The 26,719-nt window shown below is 31.6% G+C and overlaps 1 protein-coding gene across 1 annotated transcript in view; it reads left to right on the top strand.

The window, feature by feature from the left end:
- LOC126890370 (uncharacterized) overlaps positions 1–26,719 on the top strand; it is a 368,464-nt gene that overhangs the window by 113,310 nt on the left and 228,435 nt on the right. The window contains exons 2-3 of the mRNA XM_050659247.1: positions 11,135–11,343; positions 24,211–24,343. Coding sequence (XP_050515204.1) covers positions 11,135–11,343; positions 24,211–24,343 — 342 coding nt within the window. The remainder of the gene's footprint in view (positions 1–11,134; positions 11,344–24,210; positions 24,344–26,719) is intronic.

Here is a 26,719-nt window from a genome sequence, read left to right as displayed (position 1 = left end):
AAAAAATAAATTCAAAAACGTATTTATTGAGAAAATTTATTTTAGGTTACCTTCAAACCAAGCAAGCAAAATGTCAAATTTTAACCTAAACAACGAACCGTTCAGCTCGCTGTCAACAAGTTTAGAATCAAAGCGCAAACATTTGTGAACGTGTTTGCATCTGGTGAACGCAGTCAATAACACATACTTTTTCAAACTGTTTAAACTTAAAATGTTGTGGAAGCAGCCAAATATTATTTATTAAAAAAAAAAGAGAAAGAAAGCAATCTGAAACTCACCATTTTACTACATGCTTTGCAGAATAATTTTCCATTTGTGTAAAGAAGCTGGGGATAGGTTTTGATCCGGAAATAAATAAGGCTAGAATCTTTATTTAGAATCAGTACTTGTATACAAAGACTAAACATTAGCATTGACCTACTAAAGCTAACTAATTTTACTAATTTACGGGATCTGATTTAAATCATATTATGTAATTAAAATTTTAGTCAGAAAATCGTAAAACGATATTTTTAGAGGTGTAAACATTCTCTAATAGGGTATATATAGGATTCTTACTCGATGGGTCTTCAACATCTTACAATCATTTAATGACGGCGTACTACACGCACTTTTTGGGTAGAGATCGGGTGACTTCAGGTAGTCCTCGAAAAGATATGACAGCATGTGCGGGGGAATATTTTGTGTCGAATTAAAAAATTTTAAAATTTGTTCGTTTGGATAAAAATGTTTTTAAATATGCACATAATATGCACGTTTCTTTAAAAATATGAAAAATTTGGTAAAGTTCTCAAATATGCGAAATATGCGAGCAATATGCATTTAGCATAAAATCCGCTCCCTAGTTATGAGTCTCCTGCAGATAGTAAAATTTGTATGTGGAAAGAGGACCGATATAAAAAGGTAATGGTACGAAAATTACCATCCTACTGTTAGTCCTGTCGCCAGGGGGGGTACAACGGCCTCGTTAATTCAGATGGACTTACTCAAGTTTTTTTTATGTATTTTGACCCGTAGAACACGAATTTTTTGGGTAACAGTTGATCCGGATGTCGATAAGATTGTTATAGACCAAGAACGTGAGGAATCAAATAACAGCGATTTTTGGCAAAACAAAACAATATTTTGTATTTTTTGGGCCATTTTAAGTAAAAAATATTTCTACAAGTTTTTTCGTAGGATGCACAGTTTTCGAGATAAACGCGGTTGAACTTTAAAAAAATCGAAAAATTGCAATTTTTGAACCCGAATAACTTTTGATTAAAAAATAAAATAGCAAGTCTGCTTACCGCATTTGAAAGTTTAAGTCAAATTATATCGGTTTTGATTATTTGCATTGGTAAAAATTTATTTTTTTATTGTTTAACAAAGCTATAAACACGTAGGGTTTCCCGTGCTTTTACATGCGTTTTAACGCATGTAACGTAGAAATAGTCTTGATTGCACTAGTACCTATTCTACCTACTCGTTCGATTTTAAATGAGAAATCATAGAAACATCACTCACGCACTAGTTGTTTGTAGCTTTGTTTAGCAATAACACAATAAATTTTTAGCAATGCAAATAATCAAAACCGACATAATTTGACTTGAACTTTCAAAGGCGCTAAGCAGAATTGCTATTTTATTTTTTAATTAAAAGTTATTCGGGTTTAAAAATTGCAGTTTTTCGATTTTTTGAAAGTTCAACCGCGTTTATCTCGAAAACTGTGCATCCTACTAAAAAACTTGTAGAAATATTTTTTGCTTAAAATGACCCAAAAAATACAAAATATTGTTTTGTTTTGCCAAAAATCGCTGTTATTTGATTCCTCAAGTTCTTGGTCTATAACAATCTTATCGACATCCGGATCAACTGTTACCCAAAAAATTCGTGTTCTACGGGTCAAAATACATAAAAAAAATTTGGGTAAGTCCATCTGAATTAACGAGGCCGTTGTACCCCCCCTGGCGACAGGACTATGTTTATAACTACGTAGAAAATGCCGGTCAACTTTGACCGGTTATATCTCAGGGACCACTTATCGCAAGGAAGCTTTTTTTAAGAGGCGTCCTGCCGCGTCCTCTCTAACGCCGTTTTCTTAATTTAATTTAATTTAATAGTTGCCGAGATATTCTATTTATTTATAAGCCAAAAAATTATTTACAACTTTAAAACATTTGTAAAGCCGCTCAGATAGTCCAATTTCAATTCTGCAAGTAAGTTAGACAGATATTGTGCCTTTTTATACTAGTCTAGTCGCAACATAGGGGGTTCCGTGGGCACTTTTAGCTCGCCGCGATTTGATGATGGTATTATAGGTTTTTTGGGTCGCTGAATCCAATGGAAGTGGTCTGGAGGCCCAAATGTGGTGCGTTTAATTAATTGTTATTAACAATTTATGGTAAAATTAGGTGTTTTTTCAAGAATTATTAGAAGCCCTGTAAATAAATTGTTAGTGTTAAGGTCTTCTCTGGTGTATTTTTGGTCGCTGAATCGAATGCGACTAGTCTCGATTACTCAAAATATGTTCTTATTTTGTTAATAACAAAATAATTGTTTATTCGCCGAAAAGCTCGAAATGCGCTATCTACAGCAAGTTTGTAGTTTTTTCATAGTACTTTTATACGCCAAATCGATTTCTACTAGTCGTGATAGCTTAAACCACGTTCCGACTTTGTTATTAATAAATTATTGCAAAAATAACGGTTTATAGTACGTTTACTCACGGTGTTTGCTCTATATATAAAAAAAACCACTTGGATTGACATGAAATTTGGTATACACGTAGCTAACATGTCAAAAAAAACAAGAAGTGATATTGTGCCGATGTTTACTTTTACCCTGGGGGTCAGTTTCACCCTTTTTCAGAAAAAAGAAACCTTAAAAATAAGTCCGGAGTGGATAAACTGATTAATTCTAAGCAACTTTTGTTCTATACAGTTTTTTCACTTAGTCAATACTTTTTGAGTTAGGTATTTGGTTTGTTGTTGAAAAATGAACATATTCACTCGCAAATAACACGAAAAGTATTGACTTGCTGAAAAATCTCTATAGAACAAAAGTTGCATAGAATTAATCAGTTTATCCAATTCCGGACTTATTTTTAAGGTTTATTTTTTTACCCCCGAAACGGGGTGAAAATCACCCCCAGCGTAAAAGAACACATCGGCACAATATCACTTGTTTTGTTTGACCTGTTAGATACGGCCAAATTTCATGTCATTCTAAGTGGTTTTTTAAAATTTAGAGCAAAAACCGTGAGTAGACGTACTATAAACCGTTATTTTTGCAATAATTTATTAATAACAAAGTCGGAACGTGGTTTAAGCTATCACGACTAGTGACAATCGATTTAGCGTATAAAAATACTATGAAAAAGACTACAAACTTGCTGTATATAACGCATTTCGAGTTTTTCGGCGAATAAGCCATTATTTTGTTATTAACAAAATAAGAACATAATATTTTGAGCATATTTTGAACATAATCTCAAATATTCATAATTCATATCCGACAATTATACAATATTTTTAACACTTCATATATCAAATTGACTTCATTTTGTTATTGTATATAACAGTTAACTATTACAAATCATAAACAATAAGATTCGACAATTGCACGTAAATTTTGATGATTTATTGACCCAGAAAAATACTGCCACCAAAAAAAGCATACATTAATATTCATTCATTCGAATCACTTCATAGAGACAAGATGTAGTGTCTGATCATTTATCATTCATTATTAATTGTTAACAGTAAAATCTTAAATTTGGTGTTTCACTATCTACACGGCGATAGAAGTTTAACTAAGCTGATCTGATTCAATTTTGTTGGAAAACCCCGGATTTTTCGAGAAATAATTTTGTCAAAGCAAATCGAGGGAAAAATATCTCTATGCAGAGGTAAATTACGGTGAATTTTTATTTGGGTGTTTTTGCGGTAAAGTTAAAATCTTCTGAGTTACAGAGTAATATTAAAAAAAAGAAGATTTCGGAGCGCTAATTTGTTTAAAAAAATAGCATACTATCTTCGGACTTTGCATACCTATATTATTAATAAGCAATAAAATTGCTGGTAAATAACTTTTCCCAAAAATTACATAGCGACGGTTAAATTGCAAAACCTCGTAAGTCGACTTTTGATCGATTATTACTTTTATACTTTGTTGGTTTATACTTTTACATATCTTTTAAACTACGAAAGCTTGTAAGTCAATATTTAAATTTAATGGTACTAGCGACATCTACAAAAACCTCATAAGTAAGATTTTAAGTTACAAAACCTCGTATGGTGCATTTTATGAGACAAAACCTCGTAAGTCGCTCTTTGACAAAAAAATCCATATTACTGAATTTTACTTAATGGTAATGGAATTGTTACCTAAAAAGAACCCTACACACACAAAATGAATAAATTGAATCTTACATAAAAAAGAAAAAATGTTTTTCGTCTCTCCTCCTCCTCTAAAGTGACATAAAACTGACTGAGGTTTTGCAGTTTAACCGTCGATAGGTATTTTCCGATAAACTATTATATATAAGGTATATTCCGAAATTACAAATAATTTCACAATCACTCGTATAAATTGAATTATTCAATAATATCAAAACGATAATAAACAAATTTTAAAATCGATTCCATGTCAATTAAAAGATTCAATTAATGTCATAAAACATGAAAATTGTAAAAAAATTTGATAAATACGAATCAACCACTGTAAACAAAACGATTCAATGATTTTTTATCGGTTAAAAATCTGTTAATATATTTATTATGCGGTAATTTTATTGCGATGTATTGAACCAAAAACCAATGGTTGGGTTTAGACTGTCGGATTTCAACACGAAGTTCAACCACGATTTTATCCAGTATGCCTTTTTGTGTACTAAAAATGTCATAATATGAGATAAGCGAAAAAAGGTAATTTAAAGTTGAACCCGATTAATTTTTTTGAAAATCGAAATCGTGTCGATTCCTAAAGATATCGTGGGTTTGGCACACTTCCAATGAAGATGTTCTCCAAATTATAAATAATTCAAAACGTTCTTCTTTTATGAGACGTCAAACGTCTCATAAAGAGGAGAAAAACAGAATACTTAGGTCATATAATTAAAGGATATTATACCATCTACTTCGCCTTATAATCCACGGAAAAGTGGAAGGAATACATAGCTCAGGTTGTAGGTAGTATGCTTGACTTCCATGCAGGTAGGTCAGGGGTCGAATCCCAGTACCGAAAGGAACAGATAGACATTTTTTAAAATGTCTATAAGGCCCAGGTCGACTCAGCCTGAATAAAATGAGTACCTTGGTAAAACCAGGGGTAATAATAGGCGGTTAGCACTGTACCCCAGTTAATAGGAAAAAAAAACATGAAAAAATAACAGGGTTTTGAAGGTGCTAAACGGTAGATGAGAGATAACTGATGATAATTCCGTGAAGACGTACAGCTAATTTTTCTTCTTCTTTTTCTTAAACAGTTACAAACAATGAAAATCTCAGTATTTTGACTATGAAACGTTTCTTGTTCATTTTAGAGAAAAATGTTTTAAATAAGTGTTGTAGATCTTAAAAAGAACTTTAATTTGATAGTACCCATATTAATATACATAAACAATTGACATAGATAATTGCAAAAAACCCTCATTTTTGCACTAATATATAAATATTAACAACTTTACTTTTTGCATAATGATATATAATTTAAGTACATTAAATTATGCCATTTAATGGGTTATTTAAGTGTGATAAATTTCAACTAGATCGACCAAATAGTTTATAAGTTATTCAATTTGGTTATCCCAGAGAGCAATTGTTTATACAACTGTTCTTGCCCTAACAGTGACTCTAGAGATATTTAGCAAATCGCAATCAATTATTCGAGACTCCATTTTTAAGAAATGTTAAAAAATTGACATTTTATTAAAACTGTTATTAAAAGAACCGTTTGAAAAGACCCTATTTTTAGGTTATAAACAATTAGAATAACTTTGACAGTTTTTATGTCACACGCTTGCATGTAGGCTTACTGAAAAGCTGGTGAAAAAATACATATTAAAAAGATATAAAAAAAATAATTTTATATGACCCAAATAGGAATGAAGTATTTTTTTAGTAAATCAAATTTTGCATTGTTTATAAACATTAAGAGCTGAAAATTGAACATAATATGGTATATAAGGTAATCTTTATTTTTATGATCCATTTTATAGATTGCATATGCAGTGAAATAATAAAAACTTATGACCCGTTAAATAGATGATACTTGTGAAACACCACCAACGAAAGTGAAGGTGGGAACGGTTCGAGCTCCGCTTCCTTATTTGGAAAAAAACTGCAATATATTATCACCTTCCATATAGCGCGCAACCTTCTTTTTTAAACTGGGGTAGGTCAAGAAAATAATAAAAATTATGCAAATTTCACCTTCTGGAAAAATTCTAAAGTCCTGTGGAAATTGATTCAATTTTACTATAAAAGTTATTGAATTTTACAAGTATTTCGTAAAAATTCTTTAAATTTTATTAAATAAAGTTTATTTTGATATAAATATAAAATAATTAGAAATTAGTACAATACATTATCTTTATTTATTTTTTTATTTCAAACAATTAAAAAGTATTTAAAATCCCTTAATAGATTTTAAAAAACTAATTTTTGTTTTATTACGATTTAATATAATGAAGCTATTAATATTTGTCTAGGTAGGCATCTAATAAGTAGAAATATTATGTTTGCACTATTTAATGATGTATGTTTAAGTTCAGTAATTACAATTAAAGTTGTATATTTGTTTAGATAGTAATATATTATTTTAATAAATTTATATAATTAAGTATAAAAATAAAGAATAAAACATTGTTTATGAATTTTAATTTGATTATTCTAGTGAACGTTTATAACTTCTAAATCGCTTATCGGCAACTTGTAGTTACAGTTCATTCTCTACAAAATCTGACTCGACATCATCAAGAACCACTGCAGCGCAACATTTGATTGCAACAGATTGCAACATTTTTTCTCCTCTTCTTCCACTGCACAGTTTGTACAAAGATCCGTACAGTTTATACCATATTTTTTACAGCAACATCTTGTACTTTTGCCACCCGTTGAACATTTAGATGTTATTTGTTTTAATATCTCTTCAGGAATCAAACAATCTAAGGTGTAAATAGGTTTAAAACACATATCAGTTTTTTTCCATCCATATTGGGTATCATCCAGCTTTTTACCTAACCAGTGTTGTAATTGATGATAAACGCGAGCTAAATGCTGATAACCTGCACCTTCTGTTGGGGGCAAATTTTTAAATTTAAAAGATTTTTTCCCTCTATTTCTTCCAAATTGTAAAAAACGTAACTCATTTAATGTCAATGTTATTGTGATGTTTTTTTTATATGTAACATCAATTGCAGCAGAATATAAAGCAACAATGATATCGCGTCCGTTTTTCATGATGTCCTCCTTGTTAGCATTCTCGTCATAAAAAATATTTATCAGATCTAACATTTCTGACGATGCAGTTAATAATTTGAATTTTCCTTGATTAAAAAAAGAAGACGTTGTATCACAACCAGTAAAAATATATAAGAACCCAACGTATTTTCTTAGATGAGAATGTTAAAAACTATTACAACTATAATAGATATACTAAAAGGGAAGTTCCCTAGGTTGGCTGTATACCATAAAGTTAAAAAACTTTAACAAGAAGTAAAACCACTTCTATGTAAATTGGTATATTTATTAAAACTTAAAAAATCCCAATGGATTGAATAAAATATGTCCAATTCAGAACGTTTTCAGACCTATCGGTCCATCATCAGTGAATGTGCATACTTGCTAAATAGCCCCAGAACCAAACAATGGTTGAATTTAAAATTCAATTTACATTATTTAAAAATAATATTAAACAGGCTAAACGCCGATGTTAAAGGATATCGCCTATGGGAACATGGTGAAACCCTACCAAAACCTCAATCAACCATCTTAGGCCAACTTTCTTAGGAAAAAGTTGGCCTAAGATGGTTGATTGAGGTTTTGGTAGGGTTTCACCATGTTCTCATAGGCGACATCCTTTAACATCGGCGTTTAGCCTGTTTAATATTATTTTTAAATAATGTAAATTGAATTTTAAATTCAACCATTGTTTGGTTCTGGGGCTATTTAGCAAGTATGCACATTCACTGATGATGGACCGATAGGTCTGAAAACGTTCTGAATTGGACATATTTTATTCAATCCATTGGGATTTTTTAAGTTTTAATAAATATACCAATTTACATAGAAGTGGTTTTACTTCTTGTTAGAGTTTTTTAACTTTATGGTATACAGCCAACCTAGGGAACTTCCCTTTTAGTATATCTATTATAGTTGTAATAGTTTTTAACATTCTCATCTAAGAAAATACGTTGGGTTCTTATATATTTTTACTGGGTGTGATACAACGTCTTCTTTTTTTAATCAAGGAAAATTCAAATTATTAACTGCATCGTCAGAAATTTTAGATCTGATAAATATTTTTTATGACGAGAATGCTAACAAGGAGGACATCATGAAAAACGGACGCGATATCATTGTTGCTTTATATTCTGCTGCAATTGATGTTACATATAAAAAAAAACATCACAATAACATTGACATTAAATGAGTTACGTTTTTTACAATTTGGAAGAAATAGAGGGAAAAAATCTTTTAAATTTAAAAATTTGCCCCCAACAGAAGGTGCAGGTTATCAGCATTTAGTTCGCGTTTATCATCAATTACAATACAACACTGGTTAGGTAAAAAACTGGATGATACCCAATATGGATGGAAAAAAACTGATATGTGTTTTAAACCTATTTACACCTTAGATTGTTTGATTCCTGAAGAGATATTAAAACAAATAACATCTAAATGTTCAACGGGTGGCAAAAGTACAAGATGTTGCTGTAAAAAATATGGTATAAACTGTACGGATTTTTCCTAAGAAAGTTGGACTAAGATGGTTGATTGTGGTTTTGGTAGGGTTTCACCATGTTCCCATAGGCGATATCCTTTAACATCGGCGTTTAGCCTGTTTAATATTATTTTTAAATAATGTAAATTGAATTTTAAATTCAACCATTGTTTGGTTCTGGGGCTATTTAGCAAGTATGCACATTCACTGATGATGGACCGATAGGTCTGAAAACGTTCTGAATTGGACATATTTTATTCAATCCATTGGGATTTTTTAAGTTTTAATAAATATACCAATTTACATAGAAGTGGTTTTACTTCTTGTTAGAGTTTTTTATAATAGATATATTTTCCTTTTTCGCCTTTTTTGTTCAACATTTATATTATGTTATCGTCCGAAGCAGAGAGTTGCGTCAATATTATGAGTATATCGATCGGTATCATTACCAATTATTACAACGGTTTTGTCAGGTTCATAATAATATAATATGTATGTTCGTAAAGAGCTGTCTGCACTATTAATACGTTTGCATCTCTTCATCTGCTACTTTTGTTGATCTCTGCGCATAAAAGTTCAATCGATTGCTTTTTATTTTTACTAACTGCTAAAAATATTTTTTGTTTTATGGATAAGATCGTGTTTTCAACCAATTTAATTTCTGGGCCTGAGCTGTCTTTTACATTGCGTCTTATTCTTTCACAACTTTTAGTTATAAATAAATATAAGTAATTCTTATGAAATTATTGTAAAGTTAAAGTAAGTAATAGCAAAATGCAAATTTTCCAACGTGTTTCAAATTGGGTACCATCAGTTTAACGGGTCATGACTTTTTATTTTTTTCACTGCATGTACAATCTATGAAGTGAGTCATAAAATATAGATTTTCTTAAACAACTCGTTTAATTTTCAGCTCTTAATGTTTGTAAACAATGGAAATATGATTTAATGAAAAAAAAATTCTAACTTGATTTCTATTGGTCATATAAAATATTTTTCACCAGCTTTTCAGTGAGCCTACATACAAGCGTGTAACATAAAAACTGTAAAAGTTATTCTAAATGTTTATAATCTAAAAAGTAGGGTCTTTTTCAGACGGATTTTTAATAAAAATTTTGATAAAATCTTAAAACATTTTCAATACATCTTAAAATTAAAGTCGCAGATAATCGATTGCGATTTGTAGAATATCTCTACAGTCTCTGTTAGGGCAAGAACAGTTGTTTAAACAATTGCTCTCTGGGATAAACAAATTGAATAACTTATAAACTATTTCGTCGATCTAGTTGAAATTTAGCACATTGAAATAACCCAATTATTGAAATAATTTAAAGTAGTTAAATTAAATATGGTTTTGCAAAAAATACAGTTTTTCTTATCTATAAATTAGTGCAAAAAGGAGAGTTTTTTACAATTATCTTGGTCAATTGTTTATATATTTCAATATGGGTCCCACCAAATTAAAGAACTTTTTAGGGTCTTTAATATTTATTTAAAACATTTTTTTCTAAAATGGACAAGAAACATTTTATGGTAAAAAAACTGAGTTTTTCATTTTTTGTAACTGCTTAAACAAAAGAAAAAGGTACGTCTTCACGGAATTATCATCATTTATCCCTCACATATCGTTTAAAACGTTCAAAACCCTGCTTAACATTTTTACGGGAAATCGATGATTTTTTCCCTATTAACTGGTGTACTGGTTCTGTTACCTTTCTTGTATACCGTAGGCCCTAAATATAGCAGACTTCCCTGCTATAATCCCAAAGCCGCGTTAGCGTTATAAAACTGGAGACTATCATAAAGTGAAAGGAAAAGATGGAGTGATCTAAAGAAACTTCCATGGTTGCTTAATATTAGACAATAGTGTGGTTCAACCTTATTTTGCGCAGTAGCCGATAAAGAATGGTTTCAGGAACTTGTAAACATAATGACGGCCAACGTCTGCATACGGACACGCCAACTAAAGAACAAGACTCACTCAACATTTATTGATAGTACATAAAAGTGTAAATTTATTGAATTGTGAATTTAGTCCCTTTCAAATATCTAATACGTAGTATTATCTCCACTACGAAATAGTCTTAGATCTATAGATATGCTAAAATTAGTATAAAATGTTAAGAATATGCACCAATTATTAAGCAAAATATAAATAGAAACCAAACAGTATGTGTGTACAAACTAATATGATTTTTTTTTGTTTCAGATATACTCAGTTTAAAAAATGTCCTTCTGACAATCGAGCCCAATGTAGTGCAGCGCTTCAATCATTCTACGCTTCACTGTTCCTACGATTTAGAAAAAGACATTTTATATTCAGTAAAGTGGTATAGGGGGCGTTATGAATTCTACAGGTATACCCCTAGTGAATACCCCAATATAAAGACATTTGCTGTCAAAGGTATCAATGTCGACGTAAGTATTACTCTGTTGAAATTATCTACGAAGGTAGCGCCAAAAGGTCTCGATATTAAACATCTTCTTCTTCTTTAGGTGCCGGGTCTCTATTCAGACGTTGGCAGTCATCATGTTTACAATTTATTGAAACCTCTCTCTATTATTAATAATTCTTCTAATGTGCATATTCAACATAATTAATTTACTTAAAACTCACAAATTATTGTCTAAATTTTAAAGGTTTAGAAAATATTTCGGTAAAACCCGGAGTCGACATTAAATTAAAAATTTTTAATATTCTGAATATTTATATTGTGTAGGTGTTTTATCTACCTATCAATACGAAAGTTAATATTTTATATTTATTCCCTTTTTTTACAGACAGAAAATAAATTAATACTTTCAAGCTGATGTACATACAAAAACTGGATGGTGCGCTTCTAGGAATTTAGATATGCGGCAAAATAAACAGTACTAGAGATGCATCAAGTCAAACTAGTTTGATTTTATTCAACAAACTTGACTTGACTTGAAAACCAAACTTTTTTTGTAAAAAAGTTTGACTTTACTTGATTTCGATATCTTTAGTTTTGACTTGAAATCAAACTTCTTCAAACAGTTTGAAGTTTGAATATCATATTGCGTAACGTGTTTATTTCCAATTACCGACTTTTTTGACTTATTTGGATAGGTCTTAATCTGTACTGTGCTAATCTGTACTCTGTAAGAGAAAAAAATCTGTAGTCGTAGCAGAATTAATTAAGAAATATAAATATACTGATTTATTTGAACTAATGTGAATTAATTCTTTAAAACGACATTGCAAAGTCGCAAAAAATTCATTAAACCTACTCTATCAAAAATATAATATTTTGTTGTTCCTTCATAAATTTGCGTTAAAGTAGATTAAATTACAATTTTTATGATAAAAAAACCATCCAACGAATTCTTTCTTAATCTAGTAGCCTCCAACAATTTTTAGTTTGAATATTATTTTGTCTGTGTCGTTTAAATAATAAATTCTCGTGTATAAATAGAACTCTTTACCTACATATTTTTCTTTTGTAAAAAAAGGATATCTTTGAGTGCGATGTCACTGACACCCGGACAACATCTGTTGATTTTTTGACCTGGCTAGCCCTTCCGAGACTTGCGTCTGTATTTTTATACATGCACTGACACCAAATTTAATATTTTTGAAATATCCCTTGCTTGGCAGAGCGAAGTTTAGCTTTTTATGCATTATCTAAGGGTAATGTATACAAGGAAATGAATCACTTTCGTCATAATTTATTATCAATAATATTAATCAAGTCAATAATGAAGTCAAATTAAGACTATTTTATACCTAATAATAGCTAATATGCAACAATTACAAAGCAATAACAATTATCTATTATTATTTTTAGGAAATCTAAATAAACTTATTCCTCTTCCTGTAGCAGATGAACATCCGCGAAACACACACACGAGTAACCAGACATTTTAACCATAACCGTAATGCTACTATACTAATACTTAAGTCGAGTGAATATCCACGAGGAAAAAGTTTTTCCTGTAGTTGGCTGTATACCATATACCTATTACAAAAAACGTCTAAAATCCTTTATAAAAGGTATATTTGTTATAATCCCTAAAAATGGCTACATCACAGAACTAGTTTTCGATAAATTATAATCGCTTCTTGTATCATCATCATCGTCAGTAGCTCGACAACCCTTTTTGAGTTCTGGCTTGTTCTAGGATTTTCCGCCATTCTGTTCTGTTCCTTGCTTTGTTCTTCCAGTGGGTAATCTCAATTGTTTTCAAATCTTGTTCCACTTGTTCCATGTATCTAAGTTTGGGTCTTTCTTTTGACCTTCTCCCTACTGGTGTTTGCTTCATTATGTGTTTGGTGTTTCGGTCTCCAACATTCGTTCAACATGACCCATCCAGATTCTGCGCCATACGTCATTTTCTTTCACCCCCCTATACATGTGCCTAAGGATTTTTCGTTCAAACGTACCTAATAAGTTCTCATTGCTTTTCGTCAGTGTCCATGTCTCTGATCCATATATAAGGACCGGTTTTATCAGGGTTTTGTATATTTTGCATTTGGTTTTTCTCGTGATGTTGTTAGATCTTAGATGTTTAATGAGTCCATTATAAGTTTTATTAGCAATATGTATTCTTCTCTTAACTTCTTCTCTGACATTGTTATCTGCGGTAACTAGTGAACCTAGATATGTAAAATTTTTTACGCTTTCGATGTTATAGTCTCCTATTGTCAGTTTTTCTAGGTTTCTTTGGCCTGTCGATTTTCTGGCCTTCATGTATTTGGTTTTTATTTCATTAATATTTAGGCCACTGTTTTGTGCCGCTCTTTCTATAGCATTAAATGCTTCTATCATTTCTCTTTTGCTTCTAGCTATGATATTAACATCATCTGCAAATGTCAATATTTGTACACTTTTTGTTATTATTGTTCATCTGGTGTTGAATGTGATGTTGAATAGAATACAGGATAGGGCATCTCCCTGTCGTAGGCCCGTTCTAACATGGATTGTATCTGTTAGTGCGTTTTGAATTCGAACCCTGCTTTGTACTTAAGTGTTTCTTTTACTATATCAATGAGATGAGTTGGAATATTAAACTCTTTTAAGGCGTTGATCAGAAATTCTCGATGGATACTATCATAGGCATTCTCAAAGTCAATGAAGGGATGATGTGTTTCTATATTAAATTCACTTCACTAGTCTTTTCCAAGATTTGTCTCAAAACGAAGATCTGATCTATTGTGGACTTCTGCCTGCAGAAACCACATTGATATCCCCCAACTATTTGTTCCGCATATTATGGTCTCAATCGCTCATACACAATATTTGACAGTATTTTATATGCCAGTCAGTGGCGTTATTGCCCGGTAGTTGTTACATTGAAGCTGATCTCCCTTTTTATGTAGTGGAATGATTACTCCGGTATTCCAGTCTTGTGGCAGTTGTTTATTATTCCATATGTTCACTATATGTTCGTGTATCGCATTCAATAGGGAGTCTCCGCCTCCTTTTATTAATTCTGCGCTAATGTTAGACAATCCAGGTGACTTATTGTTTTTCAGTCTGGTAACTGCCTCTTGCATTTCAGCTACTGAAGGGGGGGGGGGGGGTTGTTTCTCTGGTATCCGTTTGATCCAGTATAATTTTTTCATCATATAGTGGATCTCCGTTTTGTTTAAACTTCCCTTTGAAGAATTCAGTCCATCTTTGCAGTATTTCACTCTGTTGAGTTACTATATCTCCTTCTTTGTCTCTGCACATCATTGTTCGTGGTTTAAATTCTTTTCTGCTTTTGTTAAGTTTTTGGTAGAATTTTCTGGTTTCTGTTGGTTTATTTAATAATATTTTAACCATAACCATAATGCTACTATATAATTATTTGAATGCTCAAATAAACTTGTTAAGTCGAGTATATGTATATACCATATCCAGGAGGAAAAAGTTTTCCTGAAGTTGGCAGTATACCATATATTACAAAAAACTACTAAAATCCTTTATAAAAGGTATATTTGTTAAAATCCCTAAAAAGGGCTACATCACAGAACTAGTTTTCGATAAACTATAATCGCTCCTTGTATCAAGTTACTTTTATATGGCACTCATTGTACTATTAATTTTCTTATCTTAATTGGCAACTAACATATCTATCTCGACAAAAAAGTATATACTAAATAAATTATTTTTCAAACTCTCTCAAACTAGTTTGACAAAGAGTTTGAATTTCCAAACCTGTACGATTGACCAGTTTGACTTGACTTGAATTATTTGTCAGAAGGATTGACTTGAGTTTGACTTGAAATTAAGTCAAATTCAAGTCAAGTTCAAACATTCAAGTCAAACTTGTGCAACTCTAAACAGTACTGAAAGGAATATTGAAATGTTTATGATTATCTGTATTAGTACCGATACATGATTATAGCCTAGCAAAAATTATTCCCGACGACGTTCCCGATAAAACATAGATGTTAAAGCTGCCATCTGGCACGAAAAAATCTTTAATTCTAGTCCGCAATTCCGGAATGTCAGCTGGTGGATCCATCGGCCTCCTACAGCATTCTCCATTACGAATCAGGTGCCATTAGGTTTGGTGAGTGACGATCTCCCAAATTGATCACCCAGTATTCGAAGAGACGCCCCGGCTGTAAGGCAGGTTGTCTGGTCCTGCTGAAACCGTTGTTGCCTTTAAGCTTTCCATACGAACAAAAATGATATTTACCACAGCTCTTTCTCAGTTGGAATTATTTTTTTAAATAGTTCGTTTGATTTAGAGCATGAGACATGATTAAAATAAAATACTACATAACCTGGTACCATCTATTTTCCTTCAATAACAAGCCATTTTCCTGGATAAACCAATGAACTGTCAACACGGATGGAATGGCCCCATCCCATTCAAACAGTGAAGCGAGATTGCGGCCAACATACAATGAGAGGTCCTAGAGAGAGACAGAGCTTGTCAGGGAAAATTTGACTTCTTCATTGGTTGGATATTATGATAATGACCAGAGTTGCCAGATGTGATTTTATAAAACCCCCACTTAGAAACTGAAATTCCCTCAAATTGAAACTCAAACCCCTTAAATTTAAATTTTTGCCGCATTTTAATAAATTAGTAGTCAAATGTAGAGAACAGTAAACCAAAATATACTACAGTGAAACTTGGATAATTCGAATCTCGGGGACCGTTAAAAAATTCAAATTATCCAAAAATTCGAATTAAAAAATAAATCTACAAAAACAAGGATTACCTACAAAAACATCTGCAAATGATAAATATCAGTAGTTGATCATTTTTATCGCTTGGAGATGTTCTTGTTCCTATTCTTTGCCTGAGTTTTGTCAACCTAAAAAAATGGGCTAAAAAATTTGGCCAGAAACGCCAACTAAAACATTTGCAAGCTATCAAAAATACTGACTTTATTTTTTTCCAAAGAGATCAGAAATTTTTAGCTGCTTTTTAGAATTTAGCTTCTCAATAATGACAAAAGATTCTAAGATATTCAGAAAAGATAGTAGAAAAGTGCGAATTATCCAAAATATCATTCGAATTATTCACGACTTTTTACTATTACTTATATAGGAAATGCTAAGGACCAGAATAAAAATTCGAATTAAAGAAGATTTCGAATTATGGAAGTTCGAATTAAACAGGTTCCACTGTACTTATCAACAGAAGGCCCTGGAAATAATTCATATGTCCTATCGTCTTCGATTATATGAGAATATAATTATACAGTTCTACGTATATACGCAAATTTAATTTACCATGACCCCTTAAAATATCTCATAATTGTCCCTCCCAACCATTTCTGCTTAGAAAAATTCCTCTAGACGCTTTCAAATTACTCCAAAATTATGGAAAAATACCTCAAGCTGGCAACGCTGACTACCACTATAAATTTTTTGTTTACGAAAGATGGTCATTATCTTCCCTCCTTCCCTGACTAGCGCTATCTCATCCTGGCGTCATTAAATTCACTTCTTGCCCATTCCATCGGTGTTGACAGTTCATTGGGATAAACACAATGCAATCATCCTTACATGTTGTCAAAATGTCAAATGGTTAAACATCAAATATAAAACTGCTAAATAAATGTACTTATATTACAACTTCTTCAAAGCCCCAGGATCGATAAAGACATACAATTATCGTACCTACTACCGGAACACCCTAGCAAAAAAAACAATAAAAATAACTGAACTAACCTCTTAAAACTCAAAACCAATAAACTAATCAAAAATGACTTCAGCTTACCTTTTTCATGCAAAAAAGTCCATGAAGCAACTCTCAGCCGGGCCATTAACAAACATCAAATTAATCTTTAGAGGTTCTTCCAAAACAAATCTTCACGTGCCCCAAATTTTCAGCAAACCAACGGAAACCACAAAAAAAGAATTTCCAGCACATCCCACCAAAGGATTGAAAACTACCATTTCAATTTAAAAAACTGGGTTCCAAATCGCCGACCAGGCTTCAATTGCTTCCTCAAGAATATTTATTGAAAAAGAACGAACGTTGTTGTTTTGTTATCCAGGCGATCAAAAAAAACTCTACAATAAAAATCTTCTCTCACTAACTCACATAAAAAGCATATACATACATCCAAACATACAAATTATACATCCAAGGACAAAATAATCGGTAACTTAATAATCAAAATTCAACAAATAGTCCGTTCTTTAACGGTAAAATATTGCAAAACTTCTAAATTTTAAAGAACCGCTTGGATTGACATGAAATTTGGCATTCACATAGCTAATAAGTCAAAGAAAAAAAGTGATATTGTGCCGATATGTGCTTTTGCCCTGGTGGTGGTTTTCACCCCCTCTTGGGGGGTGAAAAAATATTTGTCCAAAGAAAGTAAGGAAATGGATAAACTGGCTAATTTTAAGTAACTTTTGTTCTATAGAGTTTTTTCACTAAGTCAATACTTTTCGAGTTATTTGGCAGTGAAAATGTTCATTTTTTTTTCTACAAAATAACCACGATTTTAGACGGTTTTTCGCAAATAACTCAAATAGTTAGTATTTTGTCGAAAAAATATTCTTAGCAAAAATATAGCCTGTAAAAAATTTAAAAAAAAATGGTGTATATATCATGTCTCTACACCTAGTAGAAGCAGAGATATAGCTAATGAAATAGAGGTTCATATTCGTCAAATTCCAAATGGAATACTTTAACGTGAAATAACAAAAAAATGTAGCACATTTCGGGGAAAACTCATTTCAACTTATTTAAACTTTTATAAAAAAAATTTTTAGCATCAAAATTAAACAAGTTACGCTCAAAATAAAGTTAGTCCCTTTTGGTTTTGGTAAAAAAATCGAGAAAATTAGTATCCCCCTAATTAGTATCTTAAATGAACTTATTCGTTACGACTTCACAAGTTTCTTGACTCGTGTATATATTGTTTATATGATCTGTAAGTTTCATCGGTTCAAAGTCCTTATTATTGAAAGGGCTGTAGTTAAAAAGGGTTGAACGAGTCACTGAACACGAATGTATGCAAATTTAGAAACACCATATCTTGAATCAATTTTTGTCTAAGGGAAAAACAAAAAATATATGATATTAAAAAAAGGAAACCTGACTTTTTTTGTTTTTCGAGATTTTTGGTATCTCTAACAATTTTTAAGTTATTTAAAAAAAAATATATTTTTCAAAATTTATATTTTAAAAAATTTTACTTTGAAACCAAATCTTTCAAAAATAAGCACTTTGAATCGATGAAGCTTCCAGATCATATAAACACAACATAAGTAAAATAATTTGTGGAGCGGTAACGATTAATTTCATTTAAGTTGCTAATTAGGGGGTGTTCTCCCCGATTTTTTTGCAAAGACAAAAGGGACCAATTTTATTTTGAGCGTAACTATCTTAAATTTAACGCTAGAAACTTTTTGTAACACAAAAATAAAGCTTCTTTAAACACTTTAAAAAAGTTTTAATGGGTTTTCCCCAAAAAGTGCTTAATTTTTTGGATATTTCACGTCGAAATATTCTATTCGAAATTTGGTGAATATGAATCTATTTTTCATTGGCTATAACTCTGGTTCTACGAGATCCAGAGACCTAACGCGTACACCATTTTTTTTTTACTTTTATATAGGCTATATTTTTGCTAAGAACGTTTTTTTCGACAAAATACTTACTTTTTGAGTTATTTGCGAAAAACCGTCTAAAAATGTGGTTATTTTGTTGAAAAATGAACATATTCACTCGAAAAGTGTTGACTTGGCGAAAAAGCTCTATAAAAAAAAGTTACTTAAAATTAGTCAGTTTACCCATTTCCAGACTTATTTTGGACATATATTTTTCACCCTCAAAAGAGGGTGAAAGCCACCCCCAGGGCAAAAGCACACATCGGCACAATATAACTTCTTTTCTTTGATATGTAAGCTATACGAATGCCAAATTTCATGTCAATACAAGCGGTTCTTTAATATTTAGAGCAAAAACCGTGAAAGAATGGACTAAAATGTTACTACCAAATTTTCAACCGTAATATACTCTACGATAATTTTTTTCTGAAAACTGAGAACCATCTTGAAGTACCTAACATTAACATGATATTCACATAATAACGTTATAACGTAATAACGTTATGAAGTTATAACGATGTTAGGAAACCACTCAGTACGTTTCGGCGCATGACACAAACAAGTTTGAAGCATATGCATTTCAGTACTCTTTATTTTTCATTTCAGTACTGTTTATTTTGCCACATACCGTATTTCTATCCTAAAAATTCTGATTCCATATCAGCCATTTCTAAACCCCATTTTTCATTTAATTATTTTTTTAGTCTGAATCTGACAATAGGAGACTATAACATCGAAAACGTAAAACATTTTACATATCTAGGTTCACTAATTACCGTAGATAACAATGTCAGCGAAGAAGTTAAGAGAAGAATACATAATAATGGACTAATTAAACATCTAAGATCTAACAACATCACGAGGAAAACCAAATGCAAAATATACAAAACCCGGATAAAACTGGTCCTTATATATGGATCAGAGACATGAACACTGTCGAAAAGCGATGAGAACTTATTAGGTACGTTTAAACGAAAAATCCTCAGACACATATATAAGGGGGTGAAAGAAAATGACGTATGGCACAGAAGATATAATTGTGAACTATACGCAGCATACAACGAACTCGACGTCATAACATCCATAAAGATCGAACGTCTGCGCTGGATGGGCCATGTAGAACGGATGTTGGAGACCGAAACACCAAAACATATAAAGAGGCAAATACCAGTAAGGAGAAGGTCAAAGGAAAGACCCAAACTTAGATACATGGAACAAGTGGAACAAGATCTAAAAACACTTGAGATTACCCACTGGAAGAACAAAGCAAGGAACAGAACAGAATGGCGGAAAATCCTAGAACAAGCCAGGACCCAAAAAGGGTTGTCGAGCTACTGATGATGATGATGATCTTTTTTGTCTAAATTTGCCCTTGCGTGGCTCTCCATTTTGTTGATGATTCCTTATCAGCAATTTCTGAATCTCGTTTTTCCTAGCATCTAAAGTGATGCCACAGAAATGTTCTGGCTCCTCAAAGGTTTCTCTTTAGTCTTGTTTCGCCAATATATATTTGCTCGTTCATTCCTATGCACCCCTTTATGACCCGGCATCCATATTAAAGACACTTTATTGTCTTTTGCCAGGTTGTTGAGGAGATCTTCGCAGTTACTTACCAGTTTTGATTTCACAAGTGGGTTTTTTACTGCCAGAGTAACCGCTTGGTTATCTGTAAATTTGGTTCTCTTCAAAATCTTCAGTCAAAAAAGCTTACACTCGTTGGCATATTATATTGTATCAAACTTATAATAAAAAAGAATGTGTGTGTGTACTTTTTACGCACGTAAGAAGTTATCTTTCTATGATTTCAACGAAATAAATATACTTTTACTTCATCTGATAAACAAAGTAAATGAAGTAAGTGACAGATTTGGACTTAGTAAATATATCAAAAACTAAATTTATTATCATCAGCAAAAATAAAATTAGAGACGCCCAACTACTTATCAATAATACATCAGTGGATCGAGTAAAACAGTATACCTATCTTGGAATAATAGTAAACGAACAATGGGATCACTCACACAACAAATAAAATGTAGAATAGAGAAGGCTAGGAGTGCATTCAATAACCTGGCCAAACCCTTTAAAAGCCACAACCTTAATCTGGAAATAAAAGTAAGGCTCCTACGATGTTATATCTTCTCAATATTATTTTACGGAGTTGAATCCTGGATGCTCACTGATGTGGCTATACAGGCGAATCCTAAGGATATCATGGACAGACATGATCACCAACGCGACCGTATTGCGAAGAATGGGGTAAGAAAGAGAGGTGATGTATACCATTAAAAGGAGAAAGTTAGAATATCTCGGACATATAATGAAAAAACGGCACTAAATACAGATTACTGAAGGTAATCCTTCATGGTAAAATATTTGGAAAGCGGGAAGTTGGGAGAAAAAGATATCATGGTTGAAGAACCTGAGGAAATGGTTCTCCACAACAACAACCAATCTATTTAAAGCATCAGTTAATAAAATAATTAAAGCCAGAATGATCGCCAATATTTTAAACGAATAGGCACTAAAAGAAGAAGAAGAAATATACTTTAAACAGTTTATTTTTATTTTATTTAAATATTTTTTACTAATTTAAATGCTTATAGGTACTTTAAGTGAAATTTAATAAAAAAATTTCCTCTTGGTAAAAGGTATATTAGTATAAAAAGCCCTAAAGGGCTACAAACATATAAACAAAACGTTTTCGCTCTGTAACAAGAGCATCATCGGTGTTACAAGAACATGGTGAGCCAACCAAAAATACAAAGGTCAAAGCCTTCAAAAAACAGACAAAAGTCTTATATAAATGAATGGCTTTTTTTGAAAGGCTTTGACTTTTGTATTTTTTGGTTGGCTCACCATGTTCTTGTAACACTGATGATGCTTTTGTTACAGAGCGAAAACGTTTTATTTATATGTTTGTAGCCCTTTAGGGCTTTTTAAACTAATATACCTTTTACCAAGAGGAATTTTTTTTATTAAATTTCACTTGTAATTAATGGTATACAGCCAATTACAGGAAGCTCTTCCTTGTGGATGCTTATACTTTACTCCTCTTTGAGAGCGTAGGCGCCATATTTCGGTCGAATTCATCTTACACGCATTCATTTTTTTCGAATTTTGACAAACCTAACGAGTATTTTTGAAAAATTTAAACGCAGAATGAAAGTCTACATTATTACGGAAGGCTGAAAATCCCTTATACTAAACAGTTTCTTTTGAGTGATATATTTGAAATTAAAAATCAGACTAAATTTTCTATTTTCAACCCCTGTGACTTATTAAAATAAACATTATAGAAGTTCTCAGGGACTCCCAATCCTCGATAATACTGTAATATTTCATTCTGCGTTTAAATTTTTCAAAAATACTTATTAGTTTTGTCAGGATTCGAAAAAAAAAATGTGTGTGTACTTGGTACGCACGTAAGAAGTTATACTTCTATTATATGATTATATGATTATAAACGAAATTAATATACTTTTTATTTATATTTTATTTAAATATTAAATTAATTTATACTTACTACTTCTCAAATATTTTTATTAAAACAGTGCCAAAAATTAAAATAATAAAAAAATAAAACACACACAAACACATTAAAAATGCCACAAATGATTTCTGAACATTAATTGTCGGAAAATTTTTTAACTAAATACGTATTTTCTGAAAATAAAATTATATAATAAATATACTTACAATCATAAAATGTATAAAAAAAATAAAAAAAATAAAAGATTCTATTGGGATTCGAACCAACTTACCACGCGGCTGGTATTTGCGTCGTATTGGGATTCACTCGCATTAAAACTTCGCCACAGAGACAGCTTGTCATTATGTGCGAAGATAGTCTAACTAAACAGATTAACCTTTTGACATTTTTAACTTATGTAAATCAAATTATTTTGATTTTGAATTGAAATGATTTAGAATTGAAAAAATACAACAAAACATAGAGTAAGAAAACAATATATTAGGTGAATATTGATAGAAATTTTGATGGTAATCAAATTATGTAAATAAAAGTATTACATACTACTTATGTATTTTGGTAGGTTCAAGGTAGCTATCGGAGCCCGTATAACGACTAATAAATTTCGCAATCACTTGCGTCGTGCAAAGTGGCTATGTTCAAATATCATAACAAAATTTGATCAACTATTTATAAAACAATTACCAGTGAAAGATTCTTTAGCTTTGAATAAGCGAGATCTGCGGCACTCATACCTACTAGTCACAGTTTGATGAGCTTTCACATTGGCATGCAACAATCATCTCTTCTATGTAAATAAGTCCAAAAATATAATATGAAAACTATTTAAAAAGGCAATATAACCATTAACTAACTTTTTGTTTGTTGTTTCTCTTCCTACAAATTTTAAAACGCAACAAGCATACATTATAACCAAACCACAGTCCCACAGCTGTGCCACAGCTGCCATATTGGATAATTTTTGTCATGTCATTTGAACATCCAATCAGAACAAATTTATAATGCACATGCGCTCGGTCGCTAGGTTTTCCCATATAAAATTTCACCGTCATTACGCCCGTAAAGAAGTATAACTTCAAAAATTAATGCATTTAAAAATATTTCGACCGAAGTTTTGCGCTTACGCTCTCAAACAGGAGTAAAATAACATTTTTGTAATCAGCATTTTAAAAGTGTTTGAATGAGGTGTCACGTGATGTACTTTCCCATTAAAAAAATCAAAATTATGCCTGTCACCTGAAGAGGGATCGCGTACAGTTCGAAACATTGATGCTATAATATACTATGATTATTTTAAAAATAACCTGACCTGCGTTTTGCTGATGTGCTTATGCGCAGTGGACGTATATCTTTAAAAAAATTTTATTTAATACAAATGATCAATGGTATATACTCAGATCTGAAGCTTTTTTTATATCTAAATCTTTTGTAAATTTATAGAGCTTATAAAGCGCATCATCACTCTAAAAACGTAAGTTTGTATCGATAAAAAGGTATTGCTATAACCTATTCAAAAAATGATCTATCGTCTTCACTAGGCGAATTGAAGTTATTCTTTTTTCGCATCCCTTTCAATTTATATCAAAGAAGGCACTAACACTCCAGCAGCAAATAAAGGCGCTCATATTCCTTACAAGAGTTTTCGCAAGAAGCTATCATATTTCTTTCATATCTAAATTGTATCGAACGGGAATACTGTTGGCGCTGACCTCGTACACTTCGAAATCGTTTAAAGTGTTCTTTTGTTTTGTGCAGGAAAAGAATTCGAATTCGACACAAGTTTTATTGAGAGATATTGACTTTAATATCTCTGGAAACTTCAGCTGTGAAGTTACTACCGATGCTCCATTTTCTACAGGGTTCGATCGAAAGACCATGGTAGTTGTACGTAAGTATTGATTCAATTAAATTTTCAGCTATTTTAAAGTTTGTTTTAAGTTTTGCTCTACAGTTAAATTTGTTTAAAAAACTTTAGGAAGAACTAAGAGAATCATTTAGTCCAGAAAGCCACTGCGCATCCGCTAGGAAAAGTATTCTAATTAGGATTTTTTGCACAACCTTACTCAAAAAGGACCCCTTTTAACAAATTTGCATGTTGCCAGGATCAAAAGTTGGTCAAAAATTTTTTAAACGTTTTTTTTTTGTTTTTTTCCTAAAATTATTTTTTTTACATGGAACACAATTTTTTTAGGTTTTTTGGATCATTTCAAACAGAAAAGGTCTTTAGTGACTTTTCTCTAAAGTTGATAGTTTTTGACATATAAGCCATTAAAAATTGAAAAATTCGGCCATTTTTAACCCTCAAAAACTATGTGAAAAACTGAAAATTTGAATATTGCCAAGATCGGTAGATATTCTTTAAACATCGATTGATGACATCCCGAAGAGTTTTTTGCAATACAGTATTCAAAACTCCTTTGTTTTTTAATTGCTAATCAAGCATGCGCGACACTATTTTCCACCGTTGCATGTGTATGCAGTATGGCGCAAATGAAAGGAATAAATTCGTTATTTCGTAAACCGGCGACTTTAAGGAAAAATCCCGAAACAGGTCGATTTTTATTTTTAAGTTGTGATACTGTGCCATATATGGTATACTAGTGACGTCATCCATCTGGGCGTGATGACGTAATGGATGATTTTTTTAAATGGGAATAGGGGTCGTGTGCTAGCTCATTTGAAAGGTGCTTCAATTCTCTATTCAGTAATATAAACATTTACATAATTATTTACACAGGGTGTCCAATAATTTTATTTTTTTGTCAATTTGCCAAATGATTAATTTAATAAAAATTTTTTGGACACCCAGTATAAATAATTATGTACATGTTTATATTACTGAATAGAGAATTAAAGAACCTTTCAAACGAGCCAGCACACGACCCGTATTCTCATTTAAAAAAATCATCGATTACGTCATCACGCCCAGATGGATGACGTCACTAGTATACTATATATGCCACAATATCATAACTTAAAAATAAAAACCAACCTGTTTTGGGATTTTTCCTTAAAGTCACCGGTTTACGAAATAACGAATTTATTCCTTTAATTTGCGCCATACTGCACACACATGCAACGGTGGAAAATAGTGTCGCGCACGCTTGATAAGCAATTAAAAAACAAAGGAGTTTTGAATATTGTATTGCAAAAAACTCTTCGGGATGTCATCAATCGATGTTTAAAGAATATCTACCTACCTTGGCAACATTCAAATTTTCTGTTTTCACATAGTTTTTGAGGGTTAAAAATGGCCGATTTCGCAATTTTTCAATTTTTAATTGCTTATGTGTCAAAAACTATCAACTTTAGAGAAAAGTCACTAAAAACCTTTTCTGTTTAGAATGATCCAAAAAACCTAAAAAAAATTTGTTCCATGCGAAAAAATAATTTTAGGAAAAAAACAAAAAAAAAAACGTTTAAAAAATTTTTGACCAACTTTTGGTCCTGGTAACATGCAAATTTGTTAAAAGGGGTCCTTTTTTAGTAAGATTGTGCAAAAAATCCGAATTAGAATATTTTTCCTAGCGGATGCGCAGTGGCTTTCTGGACTAATAGTCGTAAGTTTTCAATCTAATCAAATATAAAATAATATTAAATTAAAAACCTTATTGGGACCATTATCCTGGTTACAGCTCCGTGGTTTCTAAAAATGCAAGCCAAACGGATGCTGCAGCAAAAAGAAGATAAGCGAATTCTACAATTTGCAATTTACAACCCATTAACGAATATAGAAGTTTAAATAAAATAGAAGCAGAAAAATGGACCGCCTATATAGAAGAACTAAATAAGGAAGATACCTACTATAATACCTGAAGAAGAGGAAGAAACAGGAAATGAAGACGAATCCAACATAGACACAGAACTAGAAATCACAAAAGAAGGAATAAGGAATAACGTACGTAAATGAAAAAACAGAAAAGCACCAGGACCCGATGGAATACCAAATAAACTCCTGAAATACGGAGGAAAAACCTTAATCGAAAACATAGAGATCCTCTTTTAAGAAATAATATGTAGCTAGCTAGCGTGTACCAGACCAGTGGAGGATGAGTATAACAATACCTATACACAAGAGAGGAAACAGCAAAGACCCTAGCAACTACCGTACCATCACCTTGCTGAGCACAACCCTTAAACTCATAACAAAAATACTTGCCGATAAAATAAATGAGGAATACACAATTAGTGAGGAACAACAAGGTTTTCGGAAAAATAGGTCCACAATAGGCGCCATATTCATAGCCAGAGAAATTGCTGAGAA

Source organism: Diabrotica virgifera, chromosome 8 (assembly GCF_917563875.1).
Source record: "Diabrotica virgifera virgifera chromosome 8, PGI_DIABVI_V3a".
Taxonomy (NCBI): Eukaryota; Metazoa; Arthropoda; class Insecta; order Coleoptera; family Chrysomelidae; genus Diabrotica; species Diabrotica virgifera.
Note: the sequence above shows the minus strand (reverse complement) of the source record. Positions and strands in the feature narration are given on the sequence as shown.